We start from the raw sequence: 22090 nt of genomic DNA, 5'->3' as shown, positions 1-22090 counted from the left end.
TCTTGACACTTTGCGAAGTGTTTCTCTTTTTCACTCTGCGGGTGTGGCACTGTTTTGACAAATGTTGACCACCTTGGGTAAATACCATCTGCAAGGTAGTATGGTCCCTCGTATTTAGTACCATTAACCCAATATGTGCATCTCGGCCCACGCCCTTGTAGCAGTTCGTCAAACACTGGAGATTGGGCAAGGACATTTAGGTCATTCTGAGCTCCTGGAACACCAAAAAAAGCATGCCAAATCCATGTATCAAAAGAAGCCACCGCTTCCAGAATGATGCTTTTGGCTCCTTTTCTGTCGCCATAAGCTCCTTGCCACGCACTTGGACAGTTTTTCCATGTCCAGTGCATGCAGTCGATGCTTCCAATCATGCCAGGGAAGCCTTGCATCTCAGCCTTCCTAAGAAGCCTTTGCATGTCCCTTGGCGTGGGTTGCCGAAGGTACTCATTGGTGTAGAGGGCTTCAATTGCAGAGCAAAACCGCATCAGGGACTCCAAAACTGTTGTTTTTCCCATCCTTGCGATCTCATCCACTTGATCTGCGGATGCTCCATATGCAAGCATTCGCAAGGCAGCCGTAATTTTTTGCTCAGGAAGAAGACCTAGAACATGAAAAGCATCCTCTTTTTGCACAAAATATGGATCATGGTTGCAAACATCACTCATGATTTTAGCGAACAAACTTCGTTGCATTCTAAAATGACGTCTAAAAACATGATCAGGGTAAACGCTGTTGGGAATAAAATAATCTTCCAAGAGATCTTTACCTCGTCTTTCCCTTCTTCTATCGATGTTTGCCGCACGTCCGGGTTTGGCTATCTGACCCATAGCTTGCATGATACGGCGGGAATGTGAGGCCCTCCGCCTTCTATGGTGATCATCGTCATCCTCCTCCATTGCGAAGGCCTCATCTCCACCTCCACCTTGGTCAAGATTGACCAATTCTTCCTGTTGTGCCAACAACCTTTTCTGCTGCTCTTGCAACTGTTTATACCTTCTCCTTGAAGAAGACATTGTAAGAACTCAAGATTTGAAAATGATAAAGAAGAATTCTGAGCTAAAAAAATGGATTGAGTTTAGTGTGAGGATGGATGTAGGGATGTAGGGTTTATATGGACAAAAAAAAAAGAAGATGAGGTTCTGGACAATGCCACGTGGCACTACGTGATTGGTTGAAAATCTTAGCGGAAATCTATTCAAAAAATAGTACGTTCGGATAATGACACGTGGCGTGACGAGATTGGTTAAAAATCTTATCGAAATCTTGCCTAAATTATTGTAAACAGGAAGTGACACGTGGGTTGTCGGGATTGGTTGAAAATCTTAGCGGAAATCTATTAAAAAAATAGTACGTTCGGATAATGACACGTGGCGTGACGAGATTGGTTAAAAATCATATCCGAAATTAAAACTATTTTTTTTATTATTTTATAAAAAAATTATTTAATATTTTAAATGGACTGGGCGCCAGCGCATTTTGTAGGGGTGGAGATCGTTTGTGCCAGCGCATTTTTAGACTAGGTGCCAGCACATTTTTTTTTGGGGTGGAGATGCTTTGGCCTATTACTGTTCATTGAGTCTGTTACTGTTCAATTAAGTGGATAAATGGGCTGGGTGCTGACGCAAAGTGGATAGGGGTGGAGTTGCTCTTATACTATGGCTCATTGGCTACTAAATTACTGTTGTCTTTTTCTTTTCTTCTATTTAGACATGTCAAATGAGAGGCAATGAAATTTAGAATTTCGGTGCAGATGTGAATGCTGTATATAAATAAGTTTGTACTGTGATAATAATAAGTTTTTATTCTATTATATATGGTTGTATTGTAGTAAAATATAATTTGGGAAAATAATTTTCACACATCTTTTTTCTCTTGCACACCTATATTTATTTAGTTTTGCTGATTCTCTTTTGATTAATTTAATCTAACGATTACAAATAAATTAGGGTGTGTACATGAAAATAAAAATGTGTGTGTAAATTACTTCCTTAATTTTCTTATATTTTGTGTATATTACAAAAAGAATTTAATGAAGACAATATTCTCTGACTGTTCATATGCGACATTAGACTAATCGGGTTAGGTTATTGTTTTTTTTTTTTTTTTTTTTTGTAATATGTCAATTGTCTTCTATATAAGGAAAACTTCATTGATCCAGAAAACAAAAAAGCAAAACAAGAAAAGGAATTGTTATTAGCATTTCAAAAATTTCATTCTACACTCCTCATAAGTGTATTTTTCTTTCTAATTATATAAAGTTTAGAATGTTAAATGAGATTTTTTGAGTACTAATAATAATTATCATAAGAAAAAATTGCATAATAAATTAGTGTGTGAAAGGACCAAATGAGCCATTAAAAGTAAAGCAACTCAGAGTCCTAGCCGCTGCACAAAACAAGCCAGCATGGGTGTCTACATTAATATATTATTAATTAAGTACTAACATTTGCTTATACTGTATATCTATGAACACATTTTTTTAGAAAATAAGAAAGAGAGAGAGAAAGAGAGAGAGAGAGGTTTTTGTTTTTTTTTTTTTTTTAAATTTTAAATATTAAAGATATTTTAACATCACCTATAGGTGAGACTTCAATAAAAAATAGTAAAATTTAGACCTATGAAATTACGTTATTGTCCATTATTTTTTGTGTGTGATAGAAGACTAAGTTATCATTTTACCTTCTTTTAATTGATAAAGAATGTTTCATTAATTAACAGAGGTTAATAAAGAATCTAATTAGAATTTTGATTATATTTAAATCCAGTAATTCTGCCGCTTAGCGGATAATAAAGACACACTCTGTGACAGAGACACTGACAAGGACATGTTAGTGTGCGATTGCAGTGCTCAGCTATGTTCTTGTTCTCACTCTGCCAGCCGTTGGATTTGGTCCCTGTCTCATATCCATATCCAAATGAGCATGGAGCCTTTACTTTAACCCTATCTTCTCTTTCCAGCTTTCAACATTCCCCAATACGATTTTTTTTTTGTTTTAACAAATAATATTATCTACACTAAAGGTGAGGAGGTGACATTACTCTCACAATAGACGTACTGAGTGGTAATTAAATTATTTTATTTGAAATGAAATACTTTTATGTTTGTGAGTCTCTATTTATCAATAATGAGTCATTATTTATCAATAAGATAGTAATCGTAACGAGCTTGTAATTTAAATGATTAAGAGAATTTAATTTTGGCATCAGTAAATTTGTTTACCTTTCTCAATATCATTTAGATAAAAAGAAAATAAAAATTTGAAGAGGTGAAACTTTTTCCGTTCTTCAATAAACGACGTCAATTTCTTTCAATTGATAAATTATTCATTCGCACGATAACATGCAAATGTTATGTATACGAATCTCACATTACAATCTATAACCTATGCCATAATATTGTCAGCCCTCGAACACCCTTTTCCTATTAAGTAAGACGCCATAATATTAACTTGGATGGAGAGAAGTCACGAAACTGGATATTCGTGAATATGAGAGAGATAATAAGTACGAGACGAGCTACCCTTGACTTAATCAAATCTTAATTTTTATTTTTAATGTAATGGGTTACAGATTGTAATGTAAGTCTCTTAAAATAATGTGGAATATTCTGAGTTCCTTGATACGCAAGAAACGAATTGCACCAGAAAGTCTCTTAAAAGGTAATTACTTGCTATTTAAGTTTCAACTCCGCGGTTCCTACTGGGAAAGGAACTCCCCCCTCCACTATAAATAGGCCGGAATTTAGTTTCCATAGGCACGCCGCCCGCAAGCCTCTGGTTTTCTTTTCTCCATCTGTTTTGTAGGGTTTTGGCGCGGCGGCGGCGCTGTAAAGAGCACTGATCAGTTTCAAGCCTAGGGGGATTCTCCAGAAATTCTGGCATAAAAAAACGTCGAAGATAAGTTATCAGCTTGCTTCGAATTTCCGTTGATTTTCGAGTTTTAGTTGGATTTGTTCCCCAATATCCTCAAACTTCCAATTCTCGACCAAACCCTATAACTATTTTCCATGATTCGTCGGAGAACAACCCCAAGAACTCAAATTTCTGAGCCACTGAAAAAGAAAGCGAGACGAGAAGAAAAAGGAGGAGAAGAAGACATGATCACCAGATTACCGGAGGATATTTGCTGCCATATTCTCACATTCTTGCCAATTACACATGCCGGAAAAACCTATGGACTTCTGCTTCCTTCACAAACCTAGAGCTTGATGACCGGTTACTGCTTCTCCGCGAAAGCTCCAAAACCATGTCCGACTACGCTTCCCTATTCGCCACCTTCGTTATCAACGTGCTCCGCCTCATCAATTTGCCATGCTTACGAAAACTCGCATTCTTTTGCTCCGACCATAAGAATTTGAATTGTATAAATTCTTGGTTGCTTCGTGCATGCACATCCAATACAGTTGAGGTCGAGATCAGGATTTCTTACACGGAAAACCCGATTGAACTGCCTCAAATTTTGTCTGTCAGCACTTCACTTCTCGTACTAAAACTAAATGGGAACATACGGCTGGATTTTCCTCCGGATTGCGTGTGTTTTCCGAGCCTCAAGGTTCTCTGGATAAGGTTTTATAGCGAAGATGGTATTAGTTTTACGGAGAAGCTTCTCCACATCTGCCGTGTGCTTGAAGATTTGTTCATAGAGGGTGACATACTGAACAAGAAAAGGGAATTGGTTTTAAAGGTGAAATCGAATACCCTCAAGTGGTTGAAGATTGAATGTCTGGTGCATAATTTCAATGCTGATATCGACTATAGCTTTGCGGTTGATTGCCCGAACCTCAAGAACCTTGAGCTCTGCGATGACTTCTTGGCCAAGTATAGAATCACTGTGGGTTTGAAGGTTCTCGATTATGCGAAGATTTGTGTAGGAGACCCTTCAGCAGATTACGGTAAACTTGAGCTTTATTTCGAGGTCAACCACTCAAATCGTGCATTCGAGCTTCTTGAAGCACTCTCAAACGTCAAGTCCTTATCGTTGTCCGGAGGTACTACAGGGGTAAGTTTCTATGGTTTCCGTTAACTTTATATTATTCACATTCAATTAGATTGATTCTTGGCTGAATATGAGGTCCAAATTACCAGAACTAAGTCATAACTACGTTTCATTCACCATTTGAGTTAAAGTACTACATATGCAGCGTATAGAAACTAACCATGTTTTTTGCCTGTGAATGTTTTGCATGTCAAGGCCGTCGGCTATTCCTACGAGACTCGGGACAACGTAGAAGAAATTGCACTGCAGATCCGGTTGAGAAATTTCGCGGTAAGGTTTCCTTTCCTTGCGTGTTTGGAACTCGTTTTCTGTACTTGTGAGAGCTGGAACTTATTGGCGTTGCTTCTACATAGCTCTCCTAAACTGCAGTACCTTATCTTGAGAATCGACTGGAGATTAAAGAGAGACTTTGCCTTCAGAAGATTGTTGTACAAAATGCCAGAAGGATCCACGCCGGAATGCTTGGGGCTCTGCCTTCAAGAAATTGAGATTTTAGGGTTCGAAGGGGCGTTGTACGAGTTGACAGTGGTAGAGTTCCTTTTAGCTCATGCCGAAGTTTTGCAAAAAATGAGAATCCATGTCCAAGAAGTAACACCAGATGCCGAGATGAGGTTCAGAAATCAAGTGTTGGAATATCCGAGAGCTTCAGAAGCATGTCAGGTGGAGATGATCTCAACTACAAAAACGGAAAATTGAAAGATTAAATTATCTTTCAAATTCATGCTCATCTGTCGACTCTGCAATTTCCGAGTATGTTTCCTCTCATTTTAGCCTTACATGTAGGGTGTAAATCGGTCCGAAACAGCTCGAGCTTGCACCGAGTTTGGCTCTAAGTCTTTTACAGCCTAATATTTTGAGGCATCTGAAATTTAACATTTGTTCCTTTCTGAGAGAGTCGTTATTATTCATTCAGTAATGCTACCTAGACACACGAAACCACCTCTCACATACACATGGATCCCGCATACAAGGTCTCTTAATAATATCTGTGTTTCTCAAAAGCACAAAGGAGATGGGTGACTTTCATGATGATCAATGTGCTAAGAAAAACAGTAAACAACATACATCCTTTACTATGCATCTTCAAAAATGGCTAAACCGCTGAGGAGAACGACGGTCACCAAATATTACATCCTAGAATGTATGACAACCAGGCTAAAGTGGGCACCAGATACAGAGGGTACCTTAACAGTTCAGTCTAGCTATGAATCTATGCATGTAAGTTTCTTTTTTATGGTAGAAACCTGACGGAATTAAACTCTTGAAATCACAGTGAACCTTTTTCACACAGCAGCATCAGGGTCCAACCTTCTCTGAATAGCAGCGGCAGCCTGAAAATAAGAGGTAATACCATAAACAAAAAGCGAGAAATGACTTTAAGAATTACATCAAGACCGCTCAGTTACTTATCCTCACCTCCATGTTTCCAATCTTGTACTGGTAAGCCATCTCTTCCCTTAGTTGAGCTTGCTCTTTCATTGCTTGTGCCTGAAAATTGAAATACTTGAAGAGTGACAAAGTGTCCTTCGACTTGGGATGGATTTTAGGTACAATAAACAAGTTGAACGTTATAAGAGTGATGAAACAGAAACATACCAGTCCACTCTGCATTGAGCGCTTCAGAGCCTCTACTTCTTCTTCCTTTTGCTTTTCACGCACTCGCATCATTTCTTGCCTGAATAGCAATGAATAATATAATATTATTAACCAAACCCAAGAATGTAAATTTGGTCCTACAGATCCAAAACGGTATATTATGTTTCTCCCATCCTGTATCGATAAACAGTTGCCTGAACATTTTTTTCTTTGCATGCAAATCCCAAAATAAACTTTCTAACACAAATTTACTTACAAGTACCTTTTGCTATCCCTTTACATTGTCTATAATAAAGGCTGTAAAGTTCCTTTTGTTTTTGCTTTTTTTGCCAAAATATTATTATGGTGGTGCTATTCACACACCTCTTTTTACCTTCCGCACACCCCTTGTTAATTTACGTCCTTTGATCATCTTTAATTCATTCAATTTGACGGCCGGAAATTAAGAGGGTGTGTGGATAGCACCACCCTATTATTAAGTACAGCTACGTGAATTATTAATTGTCCTATAGTACAAAATAAAGTTACTAGACAAAATGTGAAAGCCACAGTATAAGTGAGTGATTGAAACCTTTGCTATTCTAACGAAAACTATATGAATGTATTGAAATTGAAGGTTGCTAAAACTAGTCTTACAATGAAATAGCAATAAAACATACCGTTTCTGTTCTTCGTCATTGAATACAATACGTTCTGTTGGCGTAGCCTTCTTAAAACCTCTTTTAATTTCCTTCTCCATTTTATGCCTGTAGTAATTATCGAGGCTGTAGTACCTGCAACCACAAAGGTTAAAGTAATTACTTTTCATTCTGTGGTATTACATTGTACACAATTTTGTATACGGGCATGCACCTTCACAGAATTTCTAGCAAAGATGACTAACAAGTAAAGGAAAAAGAAAGGTGAGCACATACATCCAATCTCCTCCTTACAAAACCATTCCCACCACCACCACCAACAATGCCTTATCCCACTAAGTTAGACAAGTAAAATTAAAAGCACACAACCCATTTTAATTCAAATCTTATCTCTCCATTTTTTCATCTCGATTTAACTGAAGTCTGGAACATTCTGTTGTCAAATTGTGAACCAAAATCATACATTGAGACACGAGGTCAACTAATCACTGATTCCAATCTGGCACCACAACATGTTAGATTGTTTGGTTTGGTTATCGACAATGAGGGGTCACACATAGTTATGATAACAACAATTGAAAGAATAAAGCAAATCAAGAAGTATATTTCACTAAATAGACCAAACACAGATTTCATTCACCTCTAAATCCTCAATACCTAAAGGAAAAGTGTGAACACCACAACCTCAGGTTCAAAAATAGATCGCGACCAATCGACATAAAGTAGTGTCTCATTTTATTAGGCCCAGCCTAATTTAGGTGCTTATGTATATTAAGATACAAAATCTACAAAAAGAAAAATGCAAATCTAACTTTCCCCCTAAAAGGTGAGCACCGCAACCTCTTACATTACAATGACAAGGACAAAGGTTTATAACTTTTTCTTTTCGGACAAGTAAATTGAAGTGCACCAAGATAATAGAGTAGAAGCTTACTTTTTCGAAGGGAAGGTAGCTGTATTGTGATCTTCCATGAACCTATTACAGGAAAACAAATTTCTACTGAGATTGTACAATTCGAAAATTAAAAGAAAAATGCTAACAAGTTCTTGTGATCTTCATCATATAGATGGTGTCAGTGAAAATAAACCAAACGTGATGCCAAAATAAGATAGAAAATAAATGCAAACTCAAAACACACACACACACACACTTACTGTTTGAACATCTGCTTCTCTTCCCAATTTGCCAGATGTTCCAGGTTCACCTAATGAAAGATAAAACAATTACCATTAAAACTATACTATCAACGAAGGCAACTCGGAAATGGATCAACACATGGCTTCGAAACACATACAAATCAAAAGGAAAACTCTACAATCTTTGAAACTTTACGAATGAAATAAAACATCCTGCAAACGAATGGTTTCATGGGGTGGTAAAATAGTTGGAAACAATGAATTACCTGTTTTACTTCCTGTAACCATGCTGTGAACTCTGGTCGTTTGCTCCTACACACAACAGTAATCATCAAATTCGAAAGGGAAAAGTAAATTTCTTTTTCCTACATTTTCTCAGCAGCCAAACAGAAAGTTAAGACCCTATAACCGTAGAATATTCAGCAAACATACCACATATCAGTTTCTCTGATGATCCCATACTTTCCCCACGAATTCGTCACCGCTCCTACCTTTCCTTCTCCTTCTTCTCCTTCCTCTTCTTCTTTCTCTTCTCCTTCTTCTTCTTCTCTTCCTCCCTCTCTCTCCTCCTCCTCTTCCTTCCCTTCTCTCTCTTCCTCCTCTTCCTTTCTCTGTCCTCGTCTTTCTCTCTCCTCTTCCTCCTTTTCCTCCTCCCGTCACTCTCGCTCTCACTCTCCGACTCCGAATCCGACCCGCTCTCCTCCGATTCCGACTCGGACTCCGAATCCGTATCCTCCTCGCTACGGTACCGCCTTCGGGATCTCCTCCGTCGTCTATCCCTTTTCACGTGCTTTTCATCGCCGGAATCGGAGATTTCCCGCTCTTTTCTTCTAGATTTACTGCATTTCCTGTCTTCTTCTTCGGACTCAGAATCCAAAATTTCGCTCGTTTTCTCGGATTTTCTCTTGTTTTCTTCCTCTTTCTCGGAACTTCTGCTTCGTCTATCCTCTTTCTCCGCGCTTCTGCTTCGTCTATCTGAAACGTTGCCGTTTCGATCTTTACCCATTTTTCTGTTCGGAGAGGGAGGGAGGGAGGGAAAGAGAGTCGAATTTACAGACGACGGAGGTGGTGAGCTAATAGAGTACTTTTTGTTTCTGTGTTTTCTTCTGATGAAGCGATGAGGTTAATATGGGCTTACAGGCCCAATATTGATACTGATCTGCAGCCCACTCTAAGTGAAAATCCAATGGGTTAAGGTGAAATGGGCTAAAACGGAGGCCCTATATCGCATAAAAGAAAATAGAAATTACTAACAAACAAAAGTTGCCGCTGTTCAAACTGAATTCTTATTATAAAAGAATGAGGGTTTGATGCAAGGGTGTGATTGAATCCGAATTGGATTGCTTACATATCTCAAGAAAATGAGACAACACGTTTTTATATTGGGGTTCATCTTTGACGAAGATGCCACAGGCAGGTTTTTGAGATATTTCTCCTAGTCTACGCGTAGCAAACAACGTTGACATTAATTGTGGTTGGATCCGTGATGGACGACCTATATATCTTCTCATTGTCGAGGAAGAATCAAACCACTTGTAGTTCGTTAGAGGGCCTTCAGTGATATTGGTTATGCTTGAGGATGTTCCACCTCATAGTGATTGGAGTTTCCTTCCTATCCTTTTTGTGTTCATGCGCCTCATGTCCTCCTTAGATGCAATTTATGCTAAGGATGGGCTTCTTTGCCGTCGATCTTCCTCATCATCTGTGAGCTCATACTGATCAAACTTACCTTGATTCTTCTTCTCAACGGGCTCCTCTTTCTTGGATTTGCTCTTGACAAACTCCCAGTAATGCCTCTGATCGAATAGATCCTCGATATGATCCCTGAGCGTATGACAGTTCCAAGTGGTGTGACTAATGCACTAGTGGAAGTAGCAGTACTCGTTTGGCTTTTTCTTGGCTAGATGGTCAGGAAGAGGGTTTAGGCCTTTTAAGGAGAGGTTTGTCCTTGATGCTATGAAGGACATTGTTGATTGTATTGTTCAAGGTCGTGTTCCGAGTTCTATAATCCCAATCAGTGATTTCATCAGCGATATCAAACACCAAAGTGGCATAGTCGTACTTATTTTTATTCAATTTATGGACGAAAGGTAAATAAACATAGAGTCCTTGTTTGAATGCCATTGTGGCGAGCTTAGTATTTGGCTTTTCAATCTTTGCCAATTTTACATGGAATCTCTACAAGTAAGCTCTAAAGACTCTCGTTCTTAGTTTGAGCAGTCATGCAAAAAATAGCTTCGCGACGTTTGCGAACATCACGAAACACATAGTGGGTGCTGTAAAAATGTCAGCAAGGTATTCAAAATTGTTAAATGGAATGGGCTGGCAATTCAGAGGACCATCTCATAGCAAGTCCTTCGAAGGTAGGGGAGAATATCTTGCACATCCACACGTCGTTTCTGCTATATAAGGCCATTACATTTTGATAATGCAAGATGTGATATTATGGATCAGAATCTCTGCAGAAGTACTTAAACCTGGGTTGAGAGAACTTCTTTGGAGGTGGTGCAAATTGGATTATTGAGGAAAGATGATCCCTAACTTTAGCAACAACCTTGCTGGAAAGGCAATTTCCAAGTGTCTCTCAGAGTGTCCCTCTAGTCATTGTAGTTCAGTGGTCTGTGTCATTCTTGTTCTTCATACTATTTTGGAACATTAAAGTCCAGGTGTTGGGTTTCCATGCAGAGCGCTAGTGTAGTATCCAAGGGATAAGAGTCTGACTCGGAGTCTGCAAAGGCATGGTTGACAATATGGCCTTCGTGTTTCCGTGTGCATGCATTCAGATTAGCAACCTCATCTGAAGTCGAAAAGTATGTAGACACGATTGGTTGTCCTACTGGAATTATTATACTTAAGTTCCTATAACCAAAGACAGGAACTTGGGTTTACGGGGTAGCCTTGTTGGAGTTTTCCAAGGCCTTTATTTGACTTTTGATATCCACAAAATTATGTGGTGGAAAGCCATGTAGGTTTTCTACAATTCGCCGACATAAGTGTTGATATTTTGTAAGGTCTTCCATATGTGATCCATGGTAGGAGGGGTTCTAGTCCTAGGTACATCATTGTTCCATAGGAAGGTTGAAGCATCGAGGACCTGATTGCTTGCGCCTGGGATGTTTAGGCATTAGGAAGTGGATTGTTTCTCATTGAGGCGTTAACGTTGGTATTAACTGAACTTTCTTTGATAGACATGATTGAGGTAGAGTGATTTTTGGTGGGGGGAATATGAATTGTCTTTTAATAAAAGCAACAATTGTTGAAACCAAATTCATGCACCATTGTGTGTGAATGAGATGCACATACTCGACTACCTGTAAAATAGCAAATAATTGTAAGATCACCTTGGCACTGGTGGGATATCGATCCAAGACTCTCCAATGGTCAAGCTAGTAAGCAATTTTATACTTAAGCAATAGGCAAGAGATTAAGTATGCGATAATTGCATTACTCGAGATGAACCTAGAAGGGTGTATTTATACTAGTCGAGAGAGAGTCTTTTCAGGATATAGAATCTGTATTAAACCGAAAGAATCCAAGAAGATATCTAGGAGTAGATATTGCATCTTCTTAGAAGTGTGATTACTTGCGACACACGACAATCACTAGATTGTAGAAATCTCTAAGAATATAGGAAACTTATTTGATTCCTAATCGAATTAGGTTTCCATATCTTGCGGAATAAGAATGGTCAATCAAGGCATATATCATTTGATTTGGTGAATGGAGGACCTTTTTCTTCTCTTCTCCATCAGTTGGATATGGATCCGGCGACAAAAAACTACATTCCTTGCTTTTGATTGCTGTTTATGGCATTTTCGTGTTGCTTATCTTTTTTCATGGGTGAGATAAGTTTCCTGGTATAGGCTTGCTTCTTCTCTTGCAACCAAAAAAAAAAATTCATGCATCATGTGTTTATTAATAGAAGACTAATCAAAGTTTAACTTTGGACCTCAATTGCTAACGGGCTTACCACGAGAGTTTAATTAATAACCTTTTCACCATGAGGGTCACATAGAGAGTACAGTATCACAACAGGGACTACAAAAAGGTTTAGCCTATTTTTAATTCCCAATCACATACCTTGGGTTAGTTTTTATTTTTATTTTTTTAATTTATTTTGTTGAACTAATGATATTATCTATACTAAGAGGGAGAGAGTGTCCTTACCCTCACAATGAGCTAGCAATAATGTGGTTCAAATTCACCTTTGATAAGAATTGAACCTAAGACCTCTCACGTACAAGTGAAAAGGAATACCATTAGACCATAGTACCAAGTGGCTACCTAGGTTAGTTTTAGTTGCAATGCCAACACTTTCGCTTTTCTTGGGGTGTCATTCAAGCGCATGACGTGGCCCAACGTGGGCCCAAACGGATGAGTTTCTCACCATAACTTGAGAGAAATGGTCCTTGCCATATCCTCTTTGTGAGTTTTCCGGGGATCCTCCAATCACATTCATTCATTGTACATCGTGTGACTAGTTTTCGTCAGGTACTGTTTATATTCAATTTTAAATAAAAAAATTCACAATGATTTGTGACTGCTTGATTTATGATGAACATATGTGATTTGAGAATCCTCGGGATCCTCACAAAGATGATCTGGTGAGGATTCTCTCGCATAACTTGACACATTAATTTGGATTTCTACCAAAATTTGATACTTCGACGCCATATGTATTATAAAATAATTAGAAAAAAATAATAATAATAAGGGGGTTGTCTTGGCTAACGCTACTTAAACAAGGGGGTAATGATAAGGAGACCAAGTGATGTGGTGGTTGATGATTGGATTATTACTTAAGTGCTAATTGATGTGCTTATTTCCTACTAGTGATATATCATTTGATTTGCAAATTTGGTTTAAAATTTAGCCTTCCTAGCATTATCCTAAATGAAAACTAGCTATAATGTGAAATTCCAAAATATAACATAACAAATATTCGATCCCCAAATATTTTTTTAACAAACGATATTATCTGCACTAAAGAGATGGCGAATTGAGGGCTAAGCTTCATAATGGGCTAGCAATAATGTGGTTTAAATTCACCTTTGGTGAGAATCGAACTTAAGACTGTTCACTTACAAATGAAGAGGAATACCACTAAACTGTAGTACCAAAACGCCAAATCAAAAACAACCATTTAGCGAACAAATAGATCCATAATCCACAAAAACCTTAACTAGAAGTCAAGTGAGTAGCATGTTGGATTGAACTTTCAAGTGTGGAGTCGTCAAGGCTGGAATTATGCGACGACCAATGAATTGTATGCAATTTCTACCATAATTTGATGGTGGTGAACTAATTTGGTACTTCTTTTCCAAGCCTTAATTGCAGACAACTCCACTGCGTTATCCCTACAATAATACATTGTACATGTAAAAGAAATTTGATATTCAATAATTTAGGGTTTTTCTCTTACCTTATATACTTAAGAGAGTTTTAAAACGTGCGTGCCCTAATCAGCATATTTGGCAATATATACCAAAAATGAATTTATTTCTTCTTTCCATAAAAAAGAATGTGAAATTCTCGTACATGCATTTGGGCTGTGCCACCCAAAGCTATTTCCTTTGGGATAAAAATTACCTTAAGCCATTAAGATGTATCATAGTTTCCTTTCATGCATTTTTGTTCTTAGACTATATAAGTCTTACAAAGCATATGGAATTTCCCACAACACTCTCATACTCACATAGAGCTAGTGGCTAGTACTCTTCACCTTGTTTTCTATACTTTCTATTATACTTTCCAAATCCTATTCCTCGGAGACTCATGGCTTTCCCTAGGAACAACAATGGTAGCAGCAACGTCACTACTAGTTCCCAAAACCCTAATCTCATCCCCACTCTTCAGAGGTCAAACGTTTATACCAATCTCCAATTGCCTATTTCCAACCGATACTCATATGTCAATAGCCCTCTCGTTCATACTCAGAGGGCTCAATACCAACAACCACTAGCTGGTGTGGCTAACTGGCCTGGAGTGAGACCATTTCAGCAAAACATGCATGTATTGCAAACCTCATCATCAATCAATGCAAATGCATATCGGGGTGTATCGGTGCTCTGCACGGTAACATTTCAACCACATCAATTAACTCACTTTCAAACAATATTATAGTGAATAACACTTTCATTTTTCCTGGAATATTCAATGCTCGGAGGCTGCCTCAACAGTTGGCAAGGGGAACTCAAGTTCCATTTAATCCATTTCATCAAGTACCATCAACCCGCCCATCCCTAATAACCAATCTTCTGAATATTAGTCCTAACCCCATCATGTCTAGGGCTAGTACTGGACCTAGACTTCCATCATTCTCTTCCAATATTAATATTGGAAGACCAACCTTTATGAGCATCCAAGCTCAAGTCCAACTCACTACTACTCGGGCTACTAGCCCTACAACACCTAATTTTGTCCCAACCCCAGTCTTTCCAAGGATTCCCCCGAATCCACAGGCGCCGTCTGTCTCAAGCAATAATTCTGGCCCTAGTCATGTTGTTAGGGAGGAGAATACTATTACTGTTGCTACTGCTGCTGTACCTACAACAACGACAACGACGATAGCATCTCAGCCTCAGCCTCGACCCCAGACCCAAGCCCAACCTCAGAGGGAGCATAAGTGCTCTCAGTGTGACAAATGTTTTTTGACTGGAAGTGCCTTGGGAGGGCATATGAGTTTCCACTCAAGAAAAAGGAAACTGGAAGAAGAAAAAAGAAGTCGTGGGAAAAGATTCCAGCCTTTAGGCTACAGTTCTTTCTTTCATTTGGTTAATGACCTAGCCTTTGAAAGCGGCTCATCTTCTTGCTTTAGAGCCAATCCCACCACCGTGAGTGCTAGTGGTCCAAGTGATCCAAGTACCTCAATTCGGAGTGAGAATGCTGGTGCCGAAGGAACCGAAGCACCTTCAATAAAACGAGAAGAGGATGAAGATGAAAAGGGGCCTAGCTAGTGGAGATCATTGTTGTAGAAGCCTAGAAGGCATTCTTTCTGAAGGGTTTTGATATTTGTATCACCTTTGTTTCTTATCTCTCTCATTATGTATTTTTCCCTTTTAATTAATAATTAAGTCTGAAATTTCAAGTTCTCAATATACATGTTTCATAAGATTTTTTTGATGATTGAGAGTGAAAAGTAAATCTGATAGGCTCAGTGTCTGTGTATGACATGAATTCTGAAGGAAACTGTTTAATCTTCTTCAGAACATCATATTACAATTTTATTTGTAGAAATGTTAATTTTAGTCAGTTTTTTTTTTTTTTTTTTTTGGAGGATCGGGTAAAACATAGAAGTGTAATATGGGTAAATATGGAAGACTAATTTATTGTCACCTTTCAAGAATTCGTCGAGACGTGATGTATATAATAAATGCGATTCAGTGCACTTTCTCTTGAAGGGCTATGCAATTTATATATCCAGCGTAGATCATTAATCATTTTTTGTATAGATTATTTGAAACAAATGATGGTCAATTTGCTAATACATATTTATTAGTCTAATATAGTTTTAAGATGGACTATAAATCCAAAGCACATAAGTAGCCCTTAATCCCCTAAATAATGACGTTGCATGTTTTCATATAATCACAAGACCAACACCAAAAAGGTTATATTGTCACCTGCTTGTTGGAATGATAAAACAAATCTCTTCCCTTGTTTCTTTAATGTTTTTCTGACAATTTGACAAAGAAAATGGTTTAAAAAAAATTAATTAGCAACATCTGCATGCGCAAACTATACGTATACTATATATTCATAATCCATGCAGTATGATGCTAATCAAATAGACAGTTAATTGGTATTACTTCGTTGAGTAGCACTATTTTTAAAACTTTTTGTTGCGCCCCTATCTCTAGAGGGCGAGGGTGACGGCCTTGATTTGGTGCCCTCCAAGATCCTCCCGGTAAACTCGGGCTTTAACTAGAGTAGCCCTAGCCTTAATCCGTCTTTAGGGAGTGAAGTGAATCGGGTGTGATATAATAAATTGTGAAGAATCAGTTTAGAACGTATATGCTATTTTAGCCATATTCATAGCGCTCGTTCTTTCTGCTTTGAATATCTATGTACCACTGATTGCCTTTATTGCCCATGGTCATATCATCAATAGATAAAAATAGGAGATTTCCCCTATATGGAGTGCGTGTGGGCCTCGAGAGGGATGAGATGTTGAGGCGGACAAACATTTAAAGTGCTTTCTGGAAGAACATATTTAATTCAATTTTTGTTAATAACAATTTTGCATATGCATCTGGGCTTTTTAGTAAAAATGGTTCCTGACTCGGTATTACTCCTCACTTTGATCATTGAGATTGAAAATCGATAGAAGTGGTCCCTATGTTTGTCTACCGTCAATCATTTGGTTATTTCATAAAAAATCTCTGTGAAATTGAGGGTACTTTTTTCCAATCAACCCGTACCCTTGCTTTTCCATTTAACTGAGATTTTTCAAGAAATGACCAAAGTGAGGAGTTATGCGAATTTCAGGGACCACTTCTATCGATTTTCAATGTTAGGAACCAAAGTGAGGAGTTATGTCAATCTCAATGACCATTTTGGCTAAAAAGCCTATATGGTGAGTTTTTATTTTTATTTTTAATTTAGAAAAACATGGCCAAAGTGAGGAGTTATCACTGTTCTAAAAATTCTCGTCTGCTGGCCACCGTTTCAATTAATCCTTAGGCGTTTGAAGATTAAGAAATTGTGTCTAAAGGAAATTGTTTAATCTTCTTCATAACATCATATTACATTTTTATTTGTAGAAATGTTAATTTTAGTCATTAGTTTTTTCGTTTTTGTTTTTTTTTTTTTTTCGGAGGATGGGGCAAAACATAGAAGTGTAATATTGGTAAGGGGCGTTTTGATATAGACCCCTCACTTTTAGGCTTTTTAGATTAAACATCTATTCAATTTAACAATTTGATTAAACATTCTCCTACAATTTTGGTGCGATGTGTACTTTAATTAACCCATTGTAATATACCTGAATTACATATTTTTCCATAGCCTTTAACATATCTCTTTGTCGTATCCAGTTTCTTCACCCCAAAATGCACACAAGTGTCCTAGATTCTTGCTAACTAATGTCTCAGAGTTTTAATCCGAGAAGAATACTTGTTGAATATTAGAAGGATTTGAATTTAAGGATATTAATAATGTTATTTTTCTAGTGAATTTTATTTTCCAGCGTTACTTCCTTCCTATGAACGTACCATAAGTTTCAGAAGCCTTCTTTTTGTACCGAGGCCAACGTTGGTATTCAGGTTCCAGTTACTGATTTTTATTCAATTATCAGTTGGGTGCGTTGATTTTGATTGTCTTTTGAAGTCAAAGGTTTTGATTAAACGAAAAAAAATAAAAGATGAAAACTTGATTAATCTAGGTATAGCTGAAGCTGTTATCGAGTTAAAAAAATAATTCACGCATTAGGGTCGATGCATGTTGTGTATTGGCCAAATTCTTAACTAGGGTTTTAGTATTAATTGAATTAAGAATCCCATATGGAGCTTCGGTTGGATCTCAGATCCATCCAACTTGCTAGGAGTCACACCGCAATGTACGTAGCTAGTACAAGAAGTTAAGGGTCCTGAGCAAGGCTATGATTGGTACATTCGTTAGCGTACTGCTACATCTCTTCTTGTAGTGTGCTTGAACATGAATATTATATGCTATTTGGTTTTGATAGTCTTTTGGCTTCTAAGATTTTGATCGCAATTTTTAATTGGCAAACATGTTCGTAGTTTGACACCTAGCTTTTGGTACATTTGTAGCCTAGAATTTATGATTCGTGTAGTGTGCTATATATATGATTCGTGTGGACATCTTGCAGCCTAGAATATATATATATATATATATATATGTGTATGTATATACATATATATATATTGGTACAAATTATTTGACTAAAAGTGTTTCAGGTACATTATGACGCTACCAATGGCTAAGAATAGTAAACATCATGGAGAGCATGGCTTCTGGCATACCCGTTTTTGAACATTTTGAAGACGATGACATGAAGGAAATGAGAGCTACAATAGTAAGTAGTCTTTTAAATGATGAATTTAATTGGAGCCAACAGTAGGCAAAATGCTACTATATTAGTACTAGTCGAATAAGGCATCATTGCGGTGACTGCTATCTTTTCAATTGCGTTCTAAGATTGCACTTTGCTGGACCTTCATTAGGATAATATTTTGTATTTATTTTGGTTTAGTAGAAACGTACTTGCAAGTAATTTTCATTGCTCTGTTGAGAATATAAATTGACTTTGTGCCATATTATTCATGTTTGTACGTTGGCTTAAATGTACCAGTTAACATTTTTAATTTGGTACATTATTGGACTGCAACTTTGTAATGTACCAAGAGTTTGGTATGTCATTTAATGTTATGCTGACTCATATTGATCGTTTGGTACATAAAGTTTTTATCTTTGCAACATATCCGTCTGGAAAAACGTTATACAATGTGTGTTTGTAATGTACCAGGAGTTTGGTACGTTACTTAATGTTACACTGACTCATATTGATTATTTGGTTCATGAAATAATATTAAATTAGATCATTCACGGAGTTTGGTACGTAAAGTTTTTTTTATTTTTGAAACGTATTTGTTTAGAAAAACGTTATACAATGTGTTTGTAATGTAATAGGAGTTTGGTACATTACTTAATGTTACACTGAATCATAATGATCATTTGGTTCATGATATAATATTAAATTAGATCATTCCAGACGTGTGGTACGTAAAGTTTTATTATTTTTTAAATGTATTTCTCTGCAAAAACGTTATACAATGTGTTTGTAATGTACTAGGAGTTTGGTACGTTACTTAATGTTGCATTGACTCATAATGGTCGTTTGGTTCATGATATAATATTAAATTAGATCATTCAAGGCATTTGGTATGTAAAGTTTTTTTATTTTTGAAACATAAGGGTTTGGCGAAGTGTTGGTGTGTTAATCCAAATGTATCAATTATTTGGTTTGTCTTTTGTCATTAGTTTGACGATTCATGATTAATTGGTATTAAACTATCAACTAATAGGTACGTTAATTAGCGATATATTGACACAATAATGCGATAGGTTTGAACTATTGTAAATTACCGTGTAAATTAATGTGCGCTATTTATACTATTTGATTATCTAATGGTTCTCCGATAGGTTGGTTTTTGAGGTATTGAGAATATTTTGAAGATGAGCCATGTCTTTCAAAAGTATATGATAACTTAGCGTATACAACATTGAGTGTAAAAGAGAAGCGTTTATAATGGTAAGATAAAAAAACATAATGATTTATTACCAAAAACATAATATTGAGCAAAATCAAAAGGGTGCTAGCAAATTTAAAAAAAAATGATCGATATGACTAATAATCAAAGGGGTTCTGAGCAAGTGTTCTTATTGTGGTGTCCAAGCTTCTTGCACCTCCCACTTCATTGGTCTTGATTCTTCCCCATTAGACTTAATCCTCTTAACCCTTGGTCTGCCATCTTTTTTCCGTACCATGCATTGTAATAGGAATTATCCAAACCATAATTCTTTTTTAAATCATCAACTATCTGAATTAGTTTAATGTAAAGATTGGACCGAATTTGCTCAACCATTATGGAACACACAATGTTTGAGGTTATTATCCCACTTTAACGTTCTCGAATGCGACCGGTGCATGTGTGCTAATTATTTGATGTCCGGATACCAAAATGGCCATTAGCACTGCATATAGACGCATGAACACGCCACAAACAACCCTAGATATATTTCTTAATGCAAGAAGCTGTTATCCTTTTATGCTCATTTGCGACATACTCAAATTCAAAACCCATCTCAACAGCATGCTTGCATAGTTTAAGCCTGAACTCATCCACTCCACCCTCATAATCCTGACCAACATGACTAATATAGCTTTTCCAAGGATGCGATAAATACATCTTAGCATTAGGTGTTTTAAATTTCCCTAAAAACTCATTCCCATCAGTGTGCATTATACCTTCAGCCAAAAATGGTTCTGTAATACAAATATCTTGACTAGCATTGCCAATTTCATTTTATTCTTTTAAGCTCACCAATATAACAACAAAATATGTGTTCTCCTTTGTTACAGATGTGCAATACATACACATCCATGTCACATTCCAAAAGACAACATGCACATTCATTCATAGCATATGTAAGGTTAAATGAATCAACTACCAAACCATTGAACCTTGAGCTAACCTGGTTGCACAATTCGGAAAATGAAGTGTGCTAAAAAATGGGAATAGAAGCAGTAATATCATTATGGATGCATCTCCAACAATAGCTCCTTCCATGAAGTCCTACATAAAAACATAAATTGGAAAACTGAGCTATACATGAGATTACCAATGCAAAATGTAAAATTATATCAATCAATACTGAAAAACTAAATGGACCAGGGAATTCTTATTTAGCAAAGTAGCAGAGAAGAAAGCAAAAAACAACATATTCTACAACAACTTATTTATACCAAAGAAGATATATTAGTTTATTAGTTGCTTAATTTTTCTCTCATTTATTTTTTAAAAAATTGGTGTAAAACATGACTTTCATGAGCTTTACACACCCAAGCAAAATGCACGTAGCACCAATGCTTATTGGGGCATTTCATCGAATATGTGTAGGGCAACTTTCAAATCTTCAAAAACTCAATCCAACTTTTTCAGTGTGCATCTTTCAGTGTTATATCTTATCAATATAAATGAGCATTAATAAGAGAAGGAATAAAAATGAGGAAAATGAATTAGTCGTAGGACGGCAAGTCTTAAACCAAATCATGTACACAAGCACCGCTCCATTAAAACCCAACATAACAATTGTACATGGCACCTAAAAAGAATGCATCTGAATGGTTATCTGAAACCCACAACAAAATAACCAATTCTAATCCTTTTTCGAACCCAGATTAAAATCGACAAAACTACAAAAAGCATTAACTTTATGATAATGATCTGAAACCCCATTAAGCACATCTATGTCTAAACAACAATATATCACAATCACTATAAATGAGGTATAAGTATTTATCCAAACGTACCACAGATAGCAAGGTAGATGTTGTAGAGAATCTCGATAAAACCTTCTGAACGTACCAGCCTCAAGCCTTCGAAAATAAGGAATACATCTAATTATCTCACATGATATCAATATCAAATAGTGAAAATAACCACTAACTGAAATGGATAAGTCCATTCAGAATTCAAAATTGAGGATCACAGAATTCAAACGTGGGAGAAGAACCATACGGCTCAAACGTGGAGAAGAAACCATACGACTTCCTACAAAATAGGCCACGTACAAAAATATATCAACCTAAAAGGATATATACGGAATTTAATAATTAACATTTTAAATTAAAAAAAAACACAATAATGACATGTAATCTAAATAAATATAAAAATGCTGACATGGCTATTGTTTAGGCGTCCTAATCAAATTTCAAAATAGAACCAATGTTTGATCTAGAGACTATTAGAAAAGTGCATGGGATTCTAATTTTCCCTATTGGTAAGGTAAATATGGAAGACTAATTTATTGTCACCTTTCAAGAATTCAGTGAGACATGATGTATATAATTAATGTGATCCAGTGCACTTTCTCTTGGAAGGCTATGGAATATATGTCACACCTCGACCCGAGCTCCACCACATCCCAGGCTCGATTCTGCCGTAGCTCGATATTGTCTGCTTTGGGCCCCGACCACGCCC

General features: G+C 36.9%; 1 protein-coding gene, 1 long non-coding RNA gene and 1 pseudogene across 3 annotated transcripts; 1 reads left to right on the top strand and 2 right to left on the bottom strand.

Moving 5' to 3' along the window:
- The first annotated feature begins 3769 nt into the window (after positions 1-3769).
- LOC103947673 (F-box/LRR-repeat protein At1g55660-like) lies at positions 3770-5824 on the top strand. 2 transcript variants are annotated; one of them, XM_048585844.1, is made up of 3 exons: positions 3770-4998; positions 5191-5265; positions 5349-5824. In XM_048585844.1, exons 1-3 carry the CDS (start codon positions 4246-4248, stop codon positions 5355-5357), a joined length of 837 nt encoding a protein of 278 aa, XP_048441801.1. In that variant the 5' UTR covers positions 3770-4245; the 3' UTR covers positions 5358-5824. The 2 variants fall into 2 exon arrangements, with proteins under 2 accessions (XP_048441801.1, XP_048441800.1); XM_048585843.1 differs by having other exon boundaries at positions 5191-5824.
- A 129-nt stretch (positions 5825-5953) lies between these two features.
- LOC103935546 lies at positions 5954-9435 on the bottom strand (annotated as a pseudogene).
- Positions 9436-20394: 10959 nt separating this feature from the next.
- LOC125478087 lies at positions 20395-21653 on the bottom strand. Its single transcript, XR_007258901.1, has 2 exons — positions 21421-21653; positions 20395-20683 (listed from the first exon to the last, which is right to left on the bottom strand). It is a non-coding gene; the product is annotated as an uncharacterized LOC125478087 (long non-coding RNA).
- Positions 21654-22090: the final 437 nt, after the last annotated feature.

Source organism: the organism of the source record quoted next, unplaced genomic scaffold (genome assembly GCF_019419815.1).
Source record: "Pyrus x bretschneideri cultivar Hongxiangsu unplaced genomic scaffold, Pyrus_bretschneideri_v1 Contig23, whole genome shotgun sequence".
In the NCBI taxonomy this organism is placed as follows: Eukaryota; Viridiplantae; Streptophyta; class Magnoliopsida; order Rosales; family Rosaceae; genus Pyrus; species Pyrus x bretschneideri.
The sequence above is the reverse complement of the archived record's forward strand: the minus strand, read 5'-3'. Positions and strand labels throughout refer to the sequence as shown.

What these genes read in the sequence shown, in the direction of transcription:
- LOC103947673 (XM_048585843.1), top strand. Translation starts at nt 4,246, where the DNA reads ATGTCCGACTACGCTTCCCTATTCGCCACCTTCGTTATCAACGTGCTC. An exon ending in TGTCCGGAGGTACTACAGGG is followed by an intron (nt 4,999 to 5,190) that starts GTAAGTTTCTAT and finishes TTGCATGTCAAG; the next exon opens with GCCGTCGGCTATTCCTACGA.